Source organism: Equus przewalskii, chromosome 21, assembly GCF_037783145.1.
Source record: "Equus przewalskii isolate Varuska chromosome 21, EquPr2, whole genome shotgun sequence".
Taxonomy (NCBI): Eukaryota; Metazoa; Chordata; class Mammalia; order Perissodactyla; family Equidae; genus Equus; species Equus przewalskii.
Window position 1 is genome coordinate 35,794,103 of NC_091851.1, and position 20,353 is coordinate 35,814,455.

The 20,353-nt window shown below is 52.2% G+C and overlaps 1 protein-coding gene and 1 pseudogene across 2 annotated transcripts in view; both read left to right on the forward strand.

The window, feature by feature from the left end:
* EYA2 (EYA transcriptional coactivator and phosphatase 2) overlaps positions 1–20,353 on the forward strand; it is a 251,928-nt gene that overhangs the window by 227,116 nt on the left and 4,459 nt on the right. For both annotated transcript variants that reach the window (XM_070589359.1, XM_070589358.1), the window contains exons 11-15: positions 1,016–1,074; positions 6,067–6,227; positions 9,199–9,313; positions 10,937–11,058; positions 16,132–16,232. In XM_070589359.1, coding sequence (XP_070445460.1) covers positions 1,016–1,074; positions 6,067–6,227; positions 9,199–9,313; positions 10,937–11,058; positions 16,132–16,232 — 558 coding nt within the window. The remainder of the gene's footprint in view (positions 1–1,015; positions 1,075–6,066; positions 6,228–9,198; positions 9,314–10,936; positions 11,059–16,131; positions 16,233–20,353) is intronic.
* LOC103567704 (small ribosomal subunit protein uS2-like) lies at positions 2,869–4,009 on the forward strand (annotated as a pseudogene).

Here is a 20,353-nt window from a genome sequence, read left to right on the forward strand (position 1 = left end):
CGTGGGCAACTTTGGGGGCCGTTAGTCAGCCAGCCACAGTCGAGGTGGCCTAGTTTCACTTGTGGCCGAATCTGGGGGATCAGCTAGTGTGCCCAGGGCCCGCTGGGTCTCTCCAGCTCTCGGACCTGCTGTCCTCCGGCGGGTCCAGGCTTTATCCCACCATCCAGCAGCCCCAGGGCAAAGAGAGCGCCTCCTTCCCAGAGGTCCCAGCCAGAGTCCCAGGGCTGGTTCTCCCGGGTCCAGCTTAGACCACGTGCTCATCTCTGAAGCAATCACTGTGGCCGGAGGGATCCTGGGTCTCTCTGATTGGTTGAGCCTGGGTCATGTGCCTGCCTCCGTCATCCCCTCCCCTCGGGCTTAACTCCCCTGTGTTAAGGTGTTTCCCCAAAGAGAACTGAGAGATGGATGGGTGGTGGAAAATGGCGTGGCATTGGAGTTTGTTGAGTGGCAACATTGGGATGCCTGGCACCTCGTGAGTGCCCAATAAACGATGATCACAGATCATGGGCACAGAGGGGGACTTGGGGAGGGGCTACCTCCAGAAGCTGACGCTTGAAGAATACAAGGTGCACAAGCAGATGAAGGCGGAAGAGCATTCGGAGCCGAGGAAACACCTCGAACGGGGCGAAGGCTTCCACCGATGGCCTGGGTGACCAGATGTACCTGGGGCAGAGGGAGAGGGTCCCCTTTTGTGCCTGTCCTTTCAATGAAATATTAGTAGCAGCCCCCTTTACCTGCAAAACTATCTCAGTTTGCATGATAAATGGTATGGTCGCCCCCCACCTTCTCACCAACCCGCTCCTTTATAAGGAAACCAAAGGCAAAAGAGGAGTTGAGACTTAACCCAAGGTCACCTAACCTGTGGTGACAAAGCTCAGGCTAGAATTCAGGACTTCTGACTCCCAGTGCAGTGCTCATTCCCCCCCCCAGCTTATGAAACCAACTCTTGAGGGCTGCGTCAGATTAGCCAGTCATGTTTCTCCCTCTTTTTCTTTTCTTGCCAAATTCTCCGTAGGACTGTGACCAGATCCACGTCGACGACGTCTCGTCCGATGACAATGGGCAAGATTTAAGGTAGGAATTTGGGGAGTCAAAAATGCCCCTTCTGACTGGTTATCAGGAGGGGCCGGCCGCTTATCAGGACAAGATGTGCCTGCCTCCAGCCAGAGCTGGGACGAGTTTCTCTGAACTCGAAGACGGCAGCCCCGCCCCTCACCCTGCAGCCTCTTCCAAGCCGCCCCAAACCACGGAGGCCGAGACGTCCACAGATTCTCAGTGACTCTGCTGAAGTTTCTCTCTCTGTGGTTTTCTCCTGCTCCCTAAAGTGATACGTGCATGTTATAAAAACTTCAAACACCACTTCTCAGCTTGCCTCCCAGAATCACATGATCGAGAGTTCGGTAAACCTTCTTCAGAGGTTTGATTGCATTTGTTAGCAGACGTATATTATTCAATATAAAAGTTGATACCAAAAAAAATTTCTTTTTTTGTTAATTATTTTTATTCCTAATTTTATTTTTTTCTTATTTTTTAAAGATTGGCACCTGAGCTAACATCTGTTGCCAATCTTCTTCATCTTTTTTTTTTTATTCTTCTCCCCAAAGCCCCCGCAGTACATAGTTGCATATTCTAGTTGTGGGTCCTTCTAGTTGTGGCATGTGAGATGCTGCCTCAGCGTGGCCTGATGAGTGGTGCCATGTCCGTGCCCAGGATCCAAACCTGCGAAACCCTGGGCCACCGAAGCGGAGTGCGCGAACTTAATCCCTCGGTCACAGGGCCAGCCCCAAAAAGATATTTCTTGAATGAACAAGTGGTATGTCTGGTTTTTAGAGGGAAATACTCCTGGGACATGGGTTCCAGAAGTAAGGTACCCAACCGCTCAAAAGGAGACTGCTTTCAAAGGAATGTGGCTGGAATGTTCCGAGACTGCCCCTGGGGAAACTTTATAAAAATGGAACCATGATGAATCTGTGCTTGTCCAGAATTATCACAATTCAACACCTCCAGGCCCATCAGAAATATCAGCACAAATGGTGTTTTGCTTCCATGGGACCGGTCGTTGTGACTCCACTTTGTTTCCTAAGTGTGTCTTCCAGCTGACTGCAGAAAAAGAAATCTCCGTTTCTGCCACTGAGCCCTGCGCGTCTGTTCATAGGCCAGCACAATGAGAAGCGATGGGCGGGCAGGTGCCTGCTTCATTTTCATTAGCCGTTCCGGAAATCCCTCTGCAGTCAGGACCGGCCAGGAGCAAGCCTTCGGTGCCAGCCAGGACCCCTCAATTTATGGAGTAAATAAAACCCAGATCAAGGGTAATTGTGTCCTTTCCATGAAGTCATCGCTGGGAACCACTCTCCCTTTCAAGGCAGCGAATACCCAGGGTTCCGTTTTTATGAAATTCCCCTGTAGCTGGCTGGCTTGGAATTCAGAGCAATGTTCCTCTGAATCCTCTCTCATGCTGAGCTGTTTGCCACCTCACTTCAAGAATCCACAATGCAACAGGGGTGTTTTTTTCTCCTAGAAACCAAATTCCCCATTTATTCATTCAAGAAACATCTATTGAGTCCCTGCTGTGTCTTAGGCACCAAGCGTCCAACGCCCCTTCTTTTGTTTTTCTTTTTCTGTTAACAGTAAAAGCCAGCCTTGGTAACGCCCTCATTTTGCACCAGGCCCTGTTCCAGATGCTTCGTGCGGATTAACTCATTGCATCTTCACAGGAACCCTAGGAAATAGATGCTCTTATCTTCATCCCCACTTTACAGTTGGGGAATGGGAGACACAGAGAGGTTAAGTAACCTGCCCAACCTCACACAGCTGGCGAGTGGAGGAAGGAGGATTCATGGACGCCCTTCCCTGCCCTCCACCTTTTGGCAGAACATCCAGGCATCACCCTAGGGTATCCTCTGAGCTTCGAGTCACTGTTTTTTTTAAGAATAAATTATCTAGCCTTTCTGCACTACCCAGAGAGGGGTCCTCGAGGCATCGTCCTGGGTTCCCCATGTAACTTGAAAGGAGACTTTCATGACGTCCGGAGCCCCTGATGTCCTGCAGATGGAGGAGGAGGATGTCCTTGCATTCCTTGCAGCAGGAACCCAGTTAGGTGGCACCAACCTTGCCTTCCAGATGGAACAGAACATCTGTAAAAGGAAAAGTGTTGGCATCCACATCATAAATCTGCAGGAACCTGGGAGAAGCTTCTGCTGGCAGCTCGTGCCATTGTTGCCATTGAAAACCCAGCAGATGTCAGCGTCCCATGCTCCAGGAATGCGGGCCAGCGGGCTGTGCTGAAGTTTGCTGCTGCTGCTGGCACCGGCTCTGTTGCTGGCCACTTCACTCCTGGAACCTTCGCTAACTGGATCCGTGCAGCCTTCTGGGAGCCATGACTTCTTGTGCTTCCTGATCCCCGGGCTGACCCCAGCCTCTCGCAGAAGTTCTTGTGTTAACCCACCTACATTGCTCTGTGTAACACACTCCCCTCTGTGCCATGTGGATGTTGTCCCCATGCAACAGGGGAGCTCACTCAGCGGGTCTGATGTGGCAGCTGCTGGCCCTGGACGTTCTGCCCGTGCGTGGCACCATCTCTGTGCGTGAACACCCACAGGAGGTCACCCCCGATCTCTACTTCTGCAGACATCCTGAAGAGATGGGAAAGGAAGAGCAGGCCACTGCCGAAGAGGAATTTCAGGGTGGGTGGCCTGCTCTGGCTCCTGAATTCACCGCTCCTCCACCCGAGGTCACAGACGAGTCTGAAGGCACGCAGGTGCCCTCTGCGCCTGTCCGGCAGCTCCCGCGAGGACCACAGCGCCCAGCCCGCCGCTGAGCACTGGCCTGCCGCTCCCACTGCTCAGGCCACGGATGGGTGGGAACCGCCACTGAGGGGTCCTAAGCTGTTCTTCCATACTTAAACAGAAAACGACAACACAGTTGATGGAAAATAAACAGTTCCTAAAAAAAAAGAACAAATTATCTAGCAAGATGGGAACCTGTGCAGTAGAGAGGAAAGACCCCATGGTGGTTAAAAGTGTGGGTTTTAGAAACAAGGGGTTGAGGTGGGATAAAGTCATACAGCCCCTTTCTTATGGGCTTACGAATGTGCTGGAAAAGTGCCCAGCACACTGAGTCCTTGGCAGGTGGCTGCCTTGCCCCTGTGACTCGATGTTGTCCTCCCTTTGACTAGCTGGGTATATTTCACTCATTAGCCCCTGGTCACCACCACCCACGGCTGGGGGGCAGGGCTGAGAAGGAAGAAGCAGCAACATGTCTGTGTCATACACCCACTCACATCTTTCGTGGGAAAGAAGTTTTTGTGCAAACAAGTTATTAGAACAGTCATATCGTATTCTTCGTGGATCTTCTTAAATTTGAGTAATTTGGTCAACAGCAGAGAAGAAACTGTAATCGCCCATATTCCCACCATCTCGAACTAATGGCTTTGTGACCTTGTGAACGTGACTCGCTTCCAATTTTATACACATTCACACTCACACAAATGTCTGTGAGAAATGACACAGGTGTGTGTGTGCGTGTTAGGGAATGTTTGTGTGTGTGTGTTTACACTGGCAAGAATTTAAAGATGTCTAAAGAACAATTTCTGTAACTGTGCACACAGCCTGCTCTGGAGGGAGCACCAGAGTCTGCGTTTGGGATCAAGTCACTCAGTCCTGGCCCCCGGGGTGAAATTTGCTGTTGACTTTGAGACATCGCCCAAGGCATTTCTGTGGCTCCCGCAGGGTTCCTGTTGTCGCCACACAGCCTCTTCCTGCGGAGAGTTTTATATCGGGGCAGCGAGGCCTGGCCTCTGCTCAGAGCGAGGCTGACCCCATCACAGGATACTGGGTGACCACAGCCCGTCAGATCACGCTGTGTTCTGGCATCAACACGCCCACAGGGAGGATGACCCAGCGCTTCACACTTTTCAAAACCCCTTTTATCTTAAATTGGAGGTCCTTACGATATAATTTCCAAGTGCTGTTTCATTCCTATTGCATTGCATCTTTTTAAAAAATAAAATGTCTTTCTTTTTCCATTCTTAAACTTGTCCTAGAAAATCCAGAAACAGCAGTATAGTTAAAGACAAACAAGTCGGCCAAACCCACACCCTGAGGGGGCCTTGGAACCACACTGACCTGCTTCCTTCGGGTCTTCTCTCTGAGGAGACTTTCCTTTCTGAAGCTTTTGGTCAGGCTGGACACGCATCCTTTGTTCCGCCCTGGTTTTCCTCGCGATGTTACAGCATAAGCGTTACTCCCGGGATTTCACAGACTTACCCAGAGCTGGTCGAGGGAAAGAACGCGGCGTTCTCTGAGGCTCTCGGTTTTCATGCTCACACCGCGGTTGCCGTTGGTGGCGAATCGCCCACGCTTTCCCCTTCTGGTCCCCGGCTGTCATTTTGTCGCTGACTTTGTGGGACATTCTGACCTGTCCCCCCGGCCGCATGTAGAACTTCATAGCCCAGCACGCTTCAGTCGGGGTGCAGGGTTATGTCGCACAGCACTGACAATCGACTCTGCCTAACTTAACAAACAAGAAAATCAAGATCGAGAATTTCCGTGGAAAGATACAGAGATGCCTACAGAATGGGAAGAGAGGGGTCAGCAGCCAGGCCTTAGAAGGGACATGAATCAGGGCAGGTGTGGGGATCAAAGTAGCGAGAACTAACTGACGTTTTCTTCTGGAATCTTCTGTCAGGAGGAACCAATTCCAACCACTTTTTGGAATTCCCTTCCAGCTTCAAATTCTAAAGGGAGAGAGAGAGACTCTTAGCTTGGCCACTGCACGCAGGGGGCAGGGATCTGTCCCTCCCAAAACACAGAGATGCTGTTTGATGCCAAAAGAGAGAAAAGCGGATGCTGATGAGGCAAGAGCAAAAGATGCCACCGTGCTTTGGGAAGCGTGTAAAGCTCTGGTCCTCCCCGAACGCACGTGCTCACAGCACCTCGCCCATGCCGGGGGTTCCTGGACGCCCCACGCCCCACCCCTGGCTCCCGCAGGGCCCGTGGTCTGAGAGACCCCCACCTCCCGACATTAACACTCTCTCTTCTCCCTCCCCTGCCCCGTCCCCTTGCCCAGCACGTACAACTTCTCCGCGGACGGCTTCCACAGCTCGGCCCCGGGAGCCAACCTGTGCCTGGGCTCCGGCGTCCACGGCGGCGTGGACTGGATGAGGAAGCTGGCCTTCCGCTACCGGCGGGTGAAGGAAATGTACAACACTTACAGGAACAACGTCGGCGGTGAGTGGGGGGGGGGGGGGCAGGGGGCTCGGGGTCGCCTGGCAGCCTGGGCGTCAGGATCCACGGGGCGCCCTGGCTGACCCCCGCGTGCAGCCGAGGTGAGAGCCGCCGCTTCAGGAGCAGGAAAGCCTGGGTTCCTGCACTAAATGGGAGTCTGGAGGGGGCAGGTGGTGGGGCTGGCCCTAGACCTGTTTCTGGAATTCTCTAGGCCAGCAGTTCTCAGCAGGAGGGGACACTGCTTCTCCCCGAAAGGCACGTGGGGGGGGGGAGGGGTGCGGCGTTCGATTGTGACAATGTCTGGACCCAGCCACTGGCCCATAAAGGGACAAGGTTTGAGTGGGCGGCTCACAGTATCTGCCGTGTGCCGCTCGGCCCCAGAAGCTTCCAGGGTTCCCCCACCACCCCCGGGAACAGTCGAGTCCCAGGAAGAATTCAGCGTCTCAGCCAGAACAGAACCCACTTCCCGTCCCAGTGCTGCCACTTTCCGGCCGTCTCTCAGGGCCTCAGTCTAAGTCTGTGAGATGAGGATGGAACAGGTCTGCTGCCCCGGGGCAACGAGAGGTCGCAGCTAACACGCAGGAAGGGCGACCCCGGGCCTGGGCTGCAGCCGGCACCCGTGAACGGTGCGTTCATCACTAGTTCCCCCCAGTGTTGCGTGGCCATCTCGCGGGTTCTCCTGTGTCTTCAGCTTTCCCGGGATAGACCATCAGCTCTTCGGGAGGGATTTTCTCTCTTGTCCTTGGCTATGGTCCTAACACGGTCCTGGCGAGGCCAGTGTTTACTGAGCGCTTCCTCTGTGCCGTGCTCTCTTATGAGGGCTTTGCATCTAATAGCTTATTTGCCCTTCAGAACATCCCTATAAGGTAAGTGCTTTTATCGTCCGTGTTGTATGAAGGTGGAAACGGAGATCAGAGAGGTTAAGTAGTCTGCCCAGTGTCACACAGCCCAGGCAGCAGAACCACGGTGGCGCCCTAGGCAGCGCTCCGCTCCCTCTGCCCACGCTCCATGGCCTCTCCCATCCGAGTCTGTGGACTGCAGGAGTGAAGCAGAGAGCTTCGGGGTCAGCTCTGCTTGTTCATCACCCCTCCGCAGAGAGAGGAGGGGAGCGAGTGTGCTTGGGGTCCGGGAGACAGGGTGGAGTCAGCCGACGGGGCCCTCTGCTCCCTGTCCAGGTGAAGCCCTGGGAAATGCCCAGGGCTTCTGTCGGGCTGGGTTGCTTTCCTGAAATTCCCCGCTGTGTGAGCAGGCAGGACCCGAAGCTGGCAGGATGCCGGCTGGCGGCCCCCTCCCGCTCCTCCTTCTGCACGCTCCTGCCCCCTCCACTCCCCCAGCTGTTTGTGCCTCACAGAACTAGCCTGCGGAGGACCGCGCCTCCAGCCTGGGGGTCACCACAGCCCCCAGGATTCCAAGGGTTTTGGAAGCTTGCTTGGAAGAGAGCCGTGGGTAGGATACAGGATGAAGAGAAAAAAACACTTAAGTCAACACCTGGGAGGCAGTGGTTGGGTTCAGAGGCCTTTGGCTGATTTCACACCTCCCTCTGCCAAGTCCTGTGTAACCCCGAGTAAGTTTCTTGACCTCTCTGTGCCTCAGTTTCCTCAAATGTAAAATGGGGATAATGCTGGTGCCCATCTCACAGGATGATGTGAATTAATTTGAGAAGGCGCTTGGAACAGTGTCTGCCGCACAGTAAGCGCCTCCTAAGTGTTGCCGTTGTGGTCTGGGGACAGTGGGACCCAGCCTGGAGGAGGACACTGAGGGCAAGGAGCGAGCCGACAGGAGCCTGAGGCACACTTCCTACAGGGGGAAAGGAGGGGCGGTTGACCCGCTGTCTACACCGGCAGCACGCGTGCGAAGGGCCCTCGTGAGTGTGTGTTGTGATTAAGGGCCCCAGCTAAGGCGCCGTGGGGAAGGTGCCGAGAGAAAGGAGAACCGGAGGCCACCTGCTCTGAGTCTGTGGAGGAGACGGGACATGCAGCGGCAGGGCGATCCACTCGTGAATGCGCGTGTCCATCACCAATGACCTACTGTGCAGATACAGCAGTGGACACGAGGAACAAGGTCCCCGCCCTCAAGGAGTTGGGATTCAATACGTGAAGGAGACAGACATAAACCAGTGCACAAATAACTTTAAGTTCTGGATTCTGTCATTTCAGAGAGGATAAGGCCTACGAAGGAAATAGAAAAGAGGGATGCAGCAGAGAGAGCCCTGGGGCTGAGGGCTTCTCTGAAGAGCAGATCACAGAGGACATCTCTCAGGAAGGGATCTTTGAACTTACTTCCACATGATGATAACCAGGGGCCTAGTGCTGAGGGGTGACCAAACCAATACCAGCAGAGGGAGTGAATCAGTTAGGGTTATATTCATCTGCATAAATAAACAACAAAAAGACAAAAAATAACAATGCCTGAAACCAAATAGAAATTTATGGCTTTCTCACATACATGATCTGCAGGAAATCCAGAGCTGGCAAAGCCCTTCACAGTGTTGAGAGCCCAGGCTCCTTCCATCTTGTTGCTCCACCATGTTCCGTCCATGGCTTCTACCTCGTGGTCCAAAGAGGCTGCTCAAGCTCCAGCCATAATATTCCAACCAGCAGGAAGAAGGAAGGAAGCAAATAAGTATAGACCTCTTTAAGGACCGTTCCTAGAAGTTACACACGACACTTCCACTTCTCCATGGCCAAAACTTTAGTCACATGACCACACCTAGCCGTGATGAAGACTGAGGAAGTAGCCTTTTAGCCTGGCAAACAGACACTCAGCTAAAATCAAGGTTCTTATTACTTAATTCTTCTCTAATAAGAGAATTTTTTAGATTTTTATTTTTATGAATTCCTAAAGAGAAAAATGGATAGTGTCATCTGATATGAAACCTCAAGTTACCGTAGCTGGACCCCCCCTCCCCTTACTGCTGCCCGCCCAGGCCTTTCTACGATGGTAGCGACCACGTTTTTGTTTCCTTTGTCCATAGGCTTGATAGGGGCCCCCAAAAGAGAGACCTGGCTACAGCTGCGAGCTGAGCTGGAAGCCCTGACCGACCTCTGGCTGACCCACTCCTTGAAGGCACTCAACCTCATCAATTCCAGGTAAGCGGGAAGCCTCATTTTCTTTGGTGCCGCTGAACTTTGTCCCTTTCGAGGGTGGTGTCTCCTGCGTTTCCACACTTGAGAGAATTGGGCACTCCAGATTCTCGCTTGCACACTTTCCAGAGATTTGACAGAGCTGAGGTGTGCAAGGCCGTGGACACCTTGCACCATAGCTGAGCAAACAGCTGCAGAGGTTTATCAGGGTCCAGCTGAGCGGGAGACCTTCGTGCGTAGGTCCACCGTGTCGCATCCACTCTTGCCCACAGCACCTGCCAGTCACAACATCACCCTCGGAAAACCATTTTATAGGACGCCACAGATCATCTGGTGGGTCCCTAGTGAGGTAAGGAGGGTCCAGCTTCGTTCTAGGCCTCCCAACAAATTGCCTCTTGCTCTTAGACAGGATCATCCGGGCCAGAGAGCAAATGGCTTCTCTGCACCAGCATCAAAAAATCTTGTGATCCAGCACATGCATGGTTACAAAGTGGCAGCCCCTGAACTGAATCTTTGCTACTGATGTGTTTTAATTGGCAAACATTTTGTCCCAAAGGCTGAGAAAATTAATCCATAGCTCCAGGTTTCTAGGTTCTCCCAAAATATCAGAACTGGGGGCTGACCCAGTGGTGCAGTGGTTAAGTTCGCACACTCTGCTTCAGCAGCCCGGGGTTCGCTGGTTCAGATCCAGGGCACGGACCCACGCACCACTTATCAAGCTGTGCTGTAGCAGGCGTCCCACATATAAAATAGAGGAAGATGGGCATGGATGTTAGCTTAGGGCCAATCTTCCTCAGCAAAAAAGAGGAGGATTGGTGGCAGATGTTAGCTCAAGGCTAATCTTCCTCAAAAAAAAAAAAAGAATCAGAACTGGCATGTGCTCTCTAGTTTCCCCCAGTCCCCACCTCTCCTTGTTGTCCTCCACTTATTCCATAGCACTCATTTCCGTTACCCAAGGCCCCTGCAGCTATTTAAGTGTATGGTCCTTACAATAAACAGTTGCTTTTTTGTTGTTGTTGAGTTCATAATAGCTTACATCATTGTGAGATTTCACTTGTACCTTATTTCTTGACTGTCACCACATAAGTGCTCCCATTCACCGCCTGTGCCCACTCCCCACCCCCTCCCCCTGGTAACCACTGAACTGTTTTCTTTGTCCGTGTGTTTGTTCATATTCCACATATGAGTGAAATCATATGGTGTCTGTCTTTCTCAGTCTGGCTTATTTCATTTAGCATAATTCCCTCCAGGTCCTTCCATGTTGTTGCAAATGGGATGATTTTGTCTTTTTTATGGCTGAGTAGTATTCCATTAGGTAGATGTTACCACAACATCTTTATCCAATCCTCAGTCAGTGGGCACTTGGATTGTTTCCATGTCTTGGCTGTTGTGAATAGTGCTGCAAAAACGTTTGCTTTTTAAATAATAAAGGTATTACACCCATATTACATTTCAACGTGTCAGGCAGCTTCAGGCTTAAAAGAGAAAAACAGCTGGAGAATCCTTGGGCCCTACCCTCGCCTGAAGATGCCTCAGCCAGAGCTGCAAACCGCACCAGCACTCCTGCCGACTCCAGGCTCTTGCTGCAGGTACCTTGGAGTTCTGATCCCCACTCTCCTTTGTCCTCAGGCCCAACTGTGTCAACGTGCTGGTCACCACCACTCAACTAATTCCTGCCCTGGCCAAAGTCCTGCTGTATGGACTGGGCTCCGTGTTTCCTATTGAGAACATCTACAGTGCAACCAAGACAGGTAGGGGGGGCGCAGATCTCGGGGGTGCAGGGAGGGAGCGCGAGGTCAGCTCTCCGTCCCGGGGCTGGGAAGTTAAAGCACTTGCCCACGGGCGTGACTCGGATCCCAAAACAACCCCCACAACCCACTGCTTCGACCTCTGCCTGTAGGACAGTTTCCCCGAGTGTGTGTGTGTTAGGATATCCGCAAAGCTGCTCTAACAAACACACCCCAAATACAAGTGTACAGCAAGGTCAAAGCTTATTTCTCCCTCCCGTGTCCGCAGACCAGAGGTGAGTGATCCAGGCTGATGGGGTGTCCCTGACCTCACACTCACCCAGGAACCCAGGTCCTTCCCGTTTTATTTTTCCACCATCCTCTAGGTTTTAGTCTCATGTGTGACCAAAACTCACCTCCTATTGGACCATCTTAGTCATGTGGCCACAACTAGTTGCAAGGGAAGCTGGGAAATGTAGTCCACAGCTGAGTGACTGTGAGTACCAGTTAAACTCATGGCATTCTGTTACTAAAGAAGAAGAAGGGGCCGGCCCCATGGCCGAGTAAGTTTGCGCACTCTGCTTTGGCAGCCCAGGGTTTCGCCAGTTCGAATCCTGGGCGCGGACATGGCACTGCTTATTAAGCCACGCTGAGGCGGCATCCCACATGCCACAACTACAAGGGACCCACAACTAAAAATACACAGCTATGTACCGGGGGGCTTTGGGAGAAAAAGGAAAAATAAAATCTTTCAAAAAAAGAAGAAGAGGAAAACAGTTTCCAGCACAGCATGGTAGGAGGTGATTTTAATTTAGGTGGTACAAGTCATCAGATAACCTTCGATCTAACCTTGAGCCACACAGAGAGAAAATTACTGTTTTTAAAATTCTCTTTCAAGGCAAGAGTCTCAGTTTGGTGCTAGCCTGCTTTCACACTTCTCTAATACTTGCTGATCTCCCTTATTACCAAAGAGAAGGAGCCTCAGGCTCAGAGCTTTCGTCAGCTAAGAGGGTCCAATAACCAGAAATTAACAGCCACGTTCATCATCAGGCCAGGTAATACTGGTTTCTTTAAGAGGGGGAAGAGGACTGATTTTTTTATTCTTATATCACCTAAAAATGTATAATAATGCAAAATAAATCTAGTTAGTTAAGATGTTTTAATTAGAAATTTTTACCCTTTTTTTTAGTGGAGCAAAAACCCAATTTGTAGTACTTTAGAAGCATTTTCTTAGAGCAGTTTTTGCTTTTACTGAATTTCTAGATCTGAACATTATATTCAAATGTTTTTAGATTTTTTTATTTTTTTATTGCAGTAACATTGGTTTATAACATGATATAAATTTCAGGTGTACATCATTATATTTTGATTCCTGTGTAGATTACATCATGTTCACCACCCAAAGACTAATTACCATCCATCATCACACACATTCCTAATCACCCCTTCTGCCCTCCTCTCTCCCCCCTTCCCCTCTGGTAACCCCCAATCCAATCTCTGTCTCTATGTGATTGTCGTTGTTTTTATCTTCTACTTAGGAGTGAGGTCATACGGTATTTGACTTTCTCCCTCTGACTTATTTCACTTAGCCTAACACCCTCATGGTCCATCCGTGTTGTCAGAAACAGCCAGATTTCATCCTTTCTTACGGCTGAGTAGTATTCCATTGTGTAAAATCATAGAAATTGAGGCCCCACATGGCCATTAGAAATTCTACAGGACCTTATGAGTCTTTTTATTTTCTTCCTGAATACCTCTAGTTATGTGCCTTTGCAGGCTTATTTAGAATCTTTTTTTGATAACTCTTTTCTTTTTAATTGTGGTAAAATACATATAACATAAAATTTAGCATCTTAACCATTTTTAAGCGTACAGCTCAGTGGTGTTAACTACATTCACCTTGTTGTGCAACCATCCGCACCTCCATCTCCAGAACCCTTTCCATCTTGCAAAACTGAAACTCTTGAACCCATTAAACAACAACTCCCCACTCCCCCTCCCCCAGCCCCTGGCAGCCACCCTTCTACTTTCTGTCTCTATGAGTTTGGCTGCTCTGGGGACCTCATGTGAGTGGAATCATGCGGTATGTGTCTTTTTGTGATGGGCTTATTTCACTCAGCATGATGTCCTCAAGATTCGTCCACATTGTAGCCTGTGTCAGAATGCCCTTCCTTTTCAAGGCCAAATGATATTTCATTATATGTATACATCACATTTTGTTTGTCCGTTCATCTGTCGATGGGCACTTGGGTTGCTTCCACCTTTTGGCTTATTGTGAATATGCTGCTATGAGCATGGGTGTGCAAATGTCTTTTCAAGACCCTGCTTTCAGTTCTTTGGGGTACATACCCAGAGGTGGAATTGCTGGGTCATATGGTAATTCTATTTTTAATTTTTCAGGGGACTACCATACTGTTTTCCACAGCAGCTGCACCAATTTGCATTCCAACCAACCGTGCACAGGGGTTCCCATTTCTCCACATCCTCACCAACGCTTGTTATTTTCTTTCTTTTTTTGATAAAAGCCATCCTATTGGTTGTGAGGTGATAGGTTTTCTTTTTAATTTAGTGATTCTATTCTCTATTTAAATGAATTTATTTAAGTAAATATAAAAGTGTGAGTTGATTTTAAGAGAAATTAAATAACAACGGTTCTCGGATTTGGTCACAATTGTGAAGATAGTTCCGGAACGTTTAAGAAACAGTGGTCCAGGGGCCGGCCCAGTGGCACAGTGGTTAAGTTCATACTTTTGGTGGCCTGGGGTCCATGAGGTCGGATCCTGGGTGTGGACCTACACACCGCTTGTCAAGCCATTCTGTGGCAGGCGTCCCACATATAAAGTAGAGGAAGATGGGCATGGATGTTAGCTCAGGGCCAGTCTTCCTCAGCAAAAAGAGGAGGATTGGTGGCAGATGTTACTTCAAGGCTAATCTATCTCAAAAAAAATAATAATAATAAGATTAAAAAAAAAAAAAGAAACACTTGTCCAGGATGGCATTTCTCTAGAGACAATTCATGAACAAAGTATTCAGTCAGTGGTCAGATAAGTTTGGAAAACTCCCAATGAACAGGAGCAAAGGTCCGTTAAGTCCTACCATAAAACTTTTCAAAGCAAAGTTGCATTTGACAACACAATCTTTTCTCTGTAGAATTCACAAGAAAGGAGTCTCTAACACAGACACGTTTAAAATGTTCATCTCGCCCGTTGATTCTGTTTCCATGTTAGAAGAATCATACGCCATCATGGGCGTGGAAAGCGACCCTTGTCTCTCACTTCAGGAGCCTGAAGATCAAAGAACTAAGAGTAGTCGGAGTTGAGCTAGGATGGAAACTTGGCCTCCAGCTCCCTGTCTTCACTTAAAAAATCATAATTTTTTCAATAGTCAAGTTTCTGCTCTGATAATGCTGCGTAACAAACATCCCAACACTCAGTGGCTTACAGCCACCAGTTTCCATTTCTCACTCGTCGTTCGACGAGTGAACTGTGGCTCTGCTGGGCTAGACTCCAGGCTCTGGCTGCTTCTCGTATCCTCAGTCTGGGGCCAGCAGCCAGCCAGGGGCCCATTCTTCTCATGACAGATGGCAGCAGGGAAGGAGGCCAAGACAGACCACCCACGCTCATTTCTCATGGCAGGTCCCCAACATTCCATTGGTCAAAGCGAGTCACACGGCCAACCCAGTATCAGTGGGGTGGGGAGTAGGCCCCATCCTGTGAGGGGGGTGGCAAAGGGCAAGGGTATGTAGTTCCCTAACTCAGCCCATGGTTCCAACCCGCTGCTCTGACCCAGCCTCTGCTCCATGGAGGAGGAAGCAGGCACAGAGCTGGTTCCTATCCAGAGCCGTGGAACCGAGCCCTTCAGAGCTCAAGTGCAGGCAGTCAGCCTGGGTTCGAATCCCGGCTCTGGCTTGTCAGCTGGGTGCCCCTGGAAATAGCTTCCCCTCTCTCTGCCTCAGCTTCCTGCTCTGTAATGGGATGATCACAATACCTCTAAGCACGTGATAAAGTGAAGCAGTGCAGGCAAAACATTTAGCAGGTCCCAGCAGAGCACAAGTGCGCACAGATAGGAGCTGTCTTATTATTATTACAACTCCCCTGCCTCCCCTCCTCCTCCTCCACTCAGCTTCAAGGCGCTTCACCAACCCTGAGCCTCAGTTTCCCCATCTCTGAAATGGGGATTATATTAATTCACAGGATTGCTGTGAGAGTTGAATGAATGAATGGAAGTCGGTGGTTCCCAATGTGGGTGGGGGGGCAATTTGCCTCTCAGGGGACATTTGGCAACATCTGGGGACGCTTCATTTTCACAACGGGAGGAGTTGCTGCTGGCCTCAGGGAGATGAGAGCAAGGACACTACTCAGCATCCCACAGTGCGCAGGGCAGCCCGCAGCAAAGAAGGATCCAGCCGGAATGTCAGCAGTGCCGAGGCTGACAAATCCCAACGTAGGGGAAGCACTTAGCACGCAGTAAACTCAGTGAGTGACTGCCACTGTTGTTATTATTATTACTGCCATTTTCATCATTATTATGGTCACTAAACGTGCTGATATGATCAGCATGAACTAAGTGTCTGCATTTATGTTGCTGCTCACACACCTGGGAAGGAAAGTGCCCAGAGGTGGTCATCGACAGGTGACAAGGAAAGAACGTACAGGGGAGCCGCCGCGAGGGCCAGCTCTGTCACCGGGCTGTCCCTCTGTGGAAACGTGCGTCCCGGCGCCTCCGCCTCCGCACTCTGGGACCCTGGGCAGACCGCTTCACCTCTCAGCCTGTGTGCTCACCTGTGAAGCGGCCCGGCGCTCCCGCCAGACAGCTGCGTAGACCCCACAGCCTGCCTCCAGCCCTGTGCTGCCCCTTCTGCTGTGTCACCCGGGGCGAGCCACTGAACTCCCCGCCCCCCGCTCGGCGCCGTCGTCCATCCTGTGGGGATGGTGACAGGGCGCACCTGGTGGACCACTTAAGGATGGAGTGATTGACAGCCGGCCCTTAGGAGGACGGCTGCGCACAGCGAGTGAGCGCTTACCCAGGGTTGCCGTCCTCCGCGGCCCCGGGTCCTCACCCAGCTCCTTTCTCTCTCTCCTTCTCGCGCGCGTGCAGGCAAGGAGAGCTGCTTCGAGAGGATAATGCAGAGGTTCGGCCGGAAGGCCGTCTACATCGTGATCGGCGACGGCGTGGAAGAGGAGCAGGGAGCGAAAAAGGTACTCCTCCCGTCTCTCATGCTGCTGTTTGCGCCTCTCTTGAGCCGCCTCGTGGTTTTCAGGGCTGTTTACACCGGTTTCCTCCACCTCCCCGTCGCTGGCTGGGTCCCCTCCTTTCCAGGCTCTTTGCTCGCTGGTCCGTTCCCATTTGCAAATCGCAGAAGCATCCTGAGTAATTTCCTCCTGCAAATCCCCCTCCGGGGTGCCTTTGGCCACTGCCCCTGGTGGCCCTGGATTGTTTCTGGGACAAGTGCTGGGGAGCAGAGACACTCTGTTGGGGCAGGCCGAGCGGCGGGGGGCGGCACACGTGCATGTGTGTTTTATTTAATGCTCACTGATCGTATGTTCCAGGAACCCTTCCCAGTTAATAAAGACAGCATTAAGCTAATGAAAAAGAAAATCCTGCATTTGTGATCTCGGGCCCACGAGGAGAGGGGCAGGGGGTTCTGGTGGCCGCAGCTCTGTTCTTGGAAAAGAAACAGCTGCCAAAGCCCCAGGCCTGGACCTGTCAGCAGCATCCCAGAGCGCCTGCCACCCCCCACCCAGAGGCCTGGGAAGTGGATTGTTAATGTCACAGAGCTTAATTTGGGGGACCTGGTTTCCCCCTTCCCTCCCTGGCAACAGATTCCAAGGAGATGCAGAAATGTTTAGGGTCTCAACAGATGAAGCCCACAAGACGAGGGAGGTCCTGAGAGAGGGTCTCCGGAGAGGGCAGCTTAGACGGCTGTGCAGATGCTGTTCCATCTGCCTGGAAGTCTCCTCCCCTTTCCCCGGCTCTTCCAGACCCCTCCTTCCACAACGCTTCCGGTGGGAACACTCCCTGACCAGCTCCCACTGCCCCTGCCTGCTAGATCAGGCCTGCCTGGGACTCCCCCCAAGCTGTCCACACCCTTTCTTCAGGCCATTGTCCCCTCTTGTCATGAGAGAATCACTGTGTGATTGGTCTACTAATCCCGGATTCTCCAGCTGGAGTGTAAGCTGCCTCCTGTGTGCCAGCCACTGTTGCAGGCCCTGGGGACCCTGCAGTGAGCCGGACAGACACGCCCCTCGCCCCCTGCTCAGCTCACAGCCCGGACAAGCAATAAACACATACATGCAACATGCGTGTTGGGCGGTGACCAGAGCTTTGGAGAAAAATAAAGCAGGGAACTGGACCAGAGGGGACTCTGCAGCCGGGGCACGTCACAAGTGTAGGTAGTGGTCAAGGCGGGCCGCGCTGCAAGGTGACATCTGAGCCAAGCTGGGAGGACAAGGGGGAGTGAGCCAGGGGGCTGTCAGAAGGAGGACATTCCCAGAGAGGAACCAGCAAGTTCCCAGGGCGCCAGCGTGGCTGGTGAGGCGAGGCCAGGGAGGTGCCAGGCCTCGAGGGGACATCAGCTTTCATCTGAGCACTTCTTAAAGCATATTTCTCTAACTTCAACAATGAATTGACCTTAGAGGAAAAAGTACTAAGGAAATCATAGTCGCAGAGGTGATACACAAGGACATGGCCCAAACCGCGGCGTAAATCACCTGAAACATCGCAGGAATTGCAGGGGCTCCAGACACACCATGCCAGGCAGGTGTCTGAGGTGACCTGAACCCAATTCTGGGGCCCAAGGGGGCCTCCCGAGCCCCTCCCCCACTTCCAAGTTCAGATCTGGCGGAAAACTCTGCCCTGAGCCTGGGACAGTGACCACAATGAAGCTTTGCTCCTGTCAGCGTTGGGTGGGGGCCCCAGCTCAGGCTGTGCCCTGTCATTCTCCCTGGAGGATGACGGGGACGGCCACGGAGCAGTGGCCACCACGCACCCGCCTCCTCACCAACTGGAGACGGTTTATCAGGGCAGCGTAGCAAACGTTCTGAAATGACCCCTTTATGATCCTGAAATGAAATACTAATGGATAATATAAGCTGCTGATAACCAGAAGGCCCCAAAGATCAGTTTCTCGTCAAAGAGAAATAAAGGGAAAGTCGTTTATGATCAGAACAGCAGGGGCCTCCGTGTGTAAGTGTGTGGGCACAGAACCCCAGTGCTCGCGCCCAGTCGTGCCGTCGCTGGGGATGGGACCTGGCGCACACAGAGGGACACAGGCTTGGGGTCTCGACCCTCCATGAACCAGGGCAGGGGCCACGGCTGTTGCGTGATTCCTCCCCCACTGAAGCAGCTCCCGACAGGGTTCTGGGGGAAGCAAAATACAGACTCCCCTTGATTTGCACAGCAGAGGCTCCCCTGGAAATTAAGGTTTTATTAAATGCATGCAAAAGAAACTCTAAATTTATACGTGACATGTACCATGCGGTCAGGGGTCCGGGCTCAGGTTATTATGAACGGCTTTCTACTTCCTTGAATATCTGGCCGCACGTTCAAAAGCCACCCAGGTCGAAGGTGTGTGGGGTGAGACAGGACACCTGCCCCACCTGCAGTGCCCCCGGATCATTGTGACAGTCGAAAATCACAGCTCTAGAAATTTCCACAGTGACCCCCTAGAGTGCAGGCTTCTCCTCCTTTGACAACGGCTGGTCTGGGGTCACCCTCCCGCCGCCTTAATTTCCGTGTCCCAGGCACCTCCCTCACCTCCCCCTGTGGCCAGCCCTGCTCCCACAGACACGTGCAGCCAGGGCAGCACATTTTACTCTAAGTCCTGCTGGCTGTGCCGTTGGGGGCCACGTGGGCTTCAGCAGAGGTCACCCGCTCTCTGAGCTGCCTCTCTGCGTCTGTCACAGCCGCTGAGAACGTGCCCACAGGCCCAGCAGGGGTGCCGTGCAGAGGGAGCAGAGCCTGAGCTCTCTTGCTGTCACTCCCCAGCCTGGGGGGCGGCGAGGGGTAGCCCGACCCTTGGACATCCGGAGGAGGGTCTCTCTGCTGTGGAGCCGGCAAGAAAGAAAGGACGAATGCTAATTCACACCCAACGTGAAAACTCACCCAGATCTCGCTTGCTCCGCGCCCCCAGGAGCTGAGGGTGTGGGGTGTGGGTGGGCTGGTCTCTGGCAGGGCTGGGTCCGAGGGTCTCAGCAGGGCTGGTGCTGCCCCGGGTTCTGCCAAGTGGGGCTCGGGTTGCCTTGGATGCCGGACTTAAACAATAGAGAGATGTCTTCTTCTCTCGCGTGAAACATCCATCAGCTGCCAGGATGGCTGTGCCGGCACCAGGGACCCGGGCTCCTTCCAGCTTGTGGCTCTGCCAGGCCCAGGACTGCTCTTTCCACAAGGTCCCAGAGGGCTCCCCGCCACCCCGTGACCACACTCCTGCCACCAGGCAGGGCAGGGAGCAAGACCCCTCTTCCCTTTAAGGGCACAGCTGATACAAGCGGACATCCTATTGCTCCTCACAGCCTATTGGTGCTCACATCCTATTAGCTAGATTTTAATCCCATGGTCACACTGTGCCACAAAGGTAGGTGGGAGATGCAGCCTTTATTCTCAGCTGCCATGTGCCTAGCTGAAAAAAAAAAGGAGCTTCCTCTGAGAGAGAAGCGGGGAACGGATGTGGGGGGCAGGTGGCAGTCTGTCACACCTAGCATGTAGCCGGGCTGTGACTGGCACCTAGGGGTGCCCGGGCTGACCCCATGCCCTTAACCACTGCTCTTTATTACTGACGTCATTGTTTTATTTAATGCTCAAAACCCCCCTGCAAAGTGGGTATCGTTGCTCTTCATTTTATAGAGGATGGATTTGCGACTCAGAGAGGTTAATTAATTCACCTAAGGTCACACAGCTGGTACATGCAACCTGATGGCTGTTTTGCTCCAAACACCTGGCAGGAAGGTGGTGGGCTTAGGAATTTCAAACACTGCCAGTCTGCACCCCCGAGCTGGTCAGATGAGAGGGAAGTCCACCAAAGAGGATTAGGGCGCACACACACACCAAGCTCCCCTAAAAACCTGTGCCAGCGTGTGAGGCAGCAGCCCCAGCCCATTAGTGAGAAATTCTGTGTGCCAGCAGCTCTCGCGCCTGATGGATGGGCGTCATTAACCCCGGCCGCCAGACCCTGAGCGGCGTGAAATATGGCGCCAAGACGAGGGGCTTTGTCTCGGCTGACAGCGTTGCTAATATCTCCATTTTAGCGGGTCGTTTGTCTCCAACGCTCCACAAGTGATAAATCCACCGCACTCCGGAGCCGTCGGCCCGGCTGGAGGCAGCA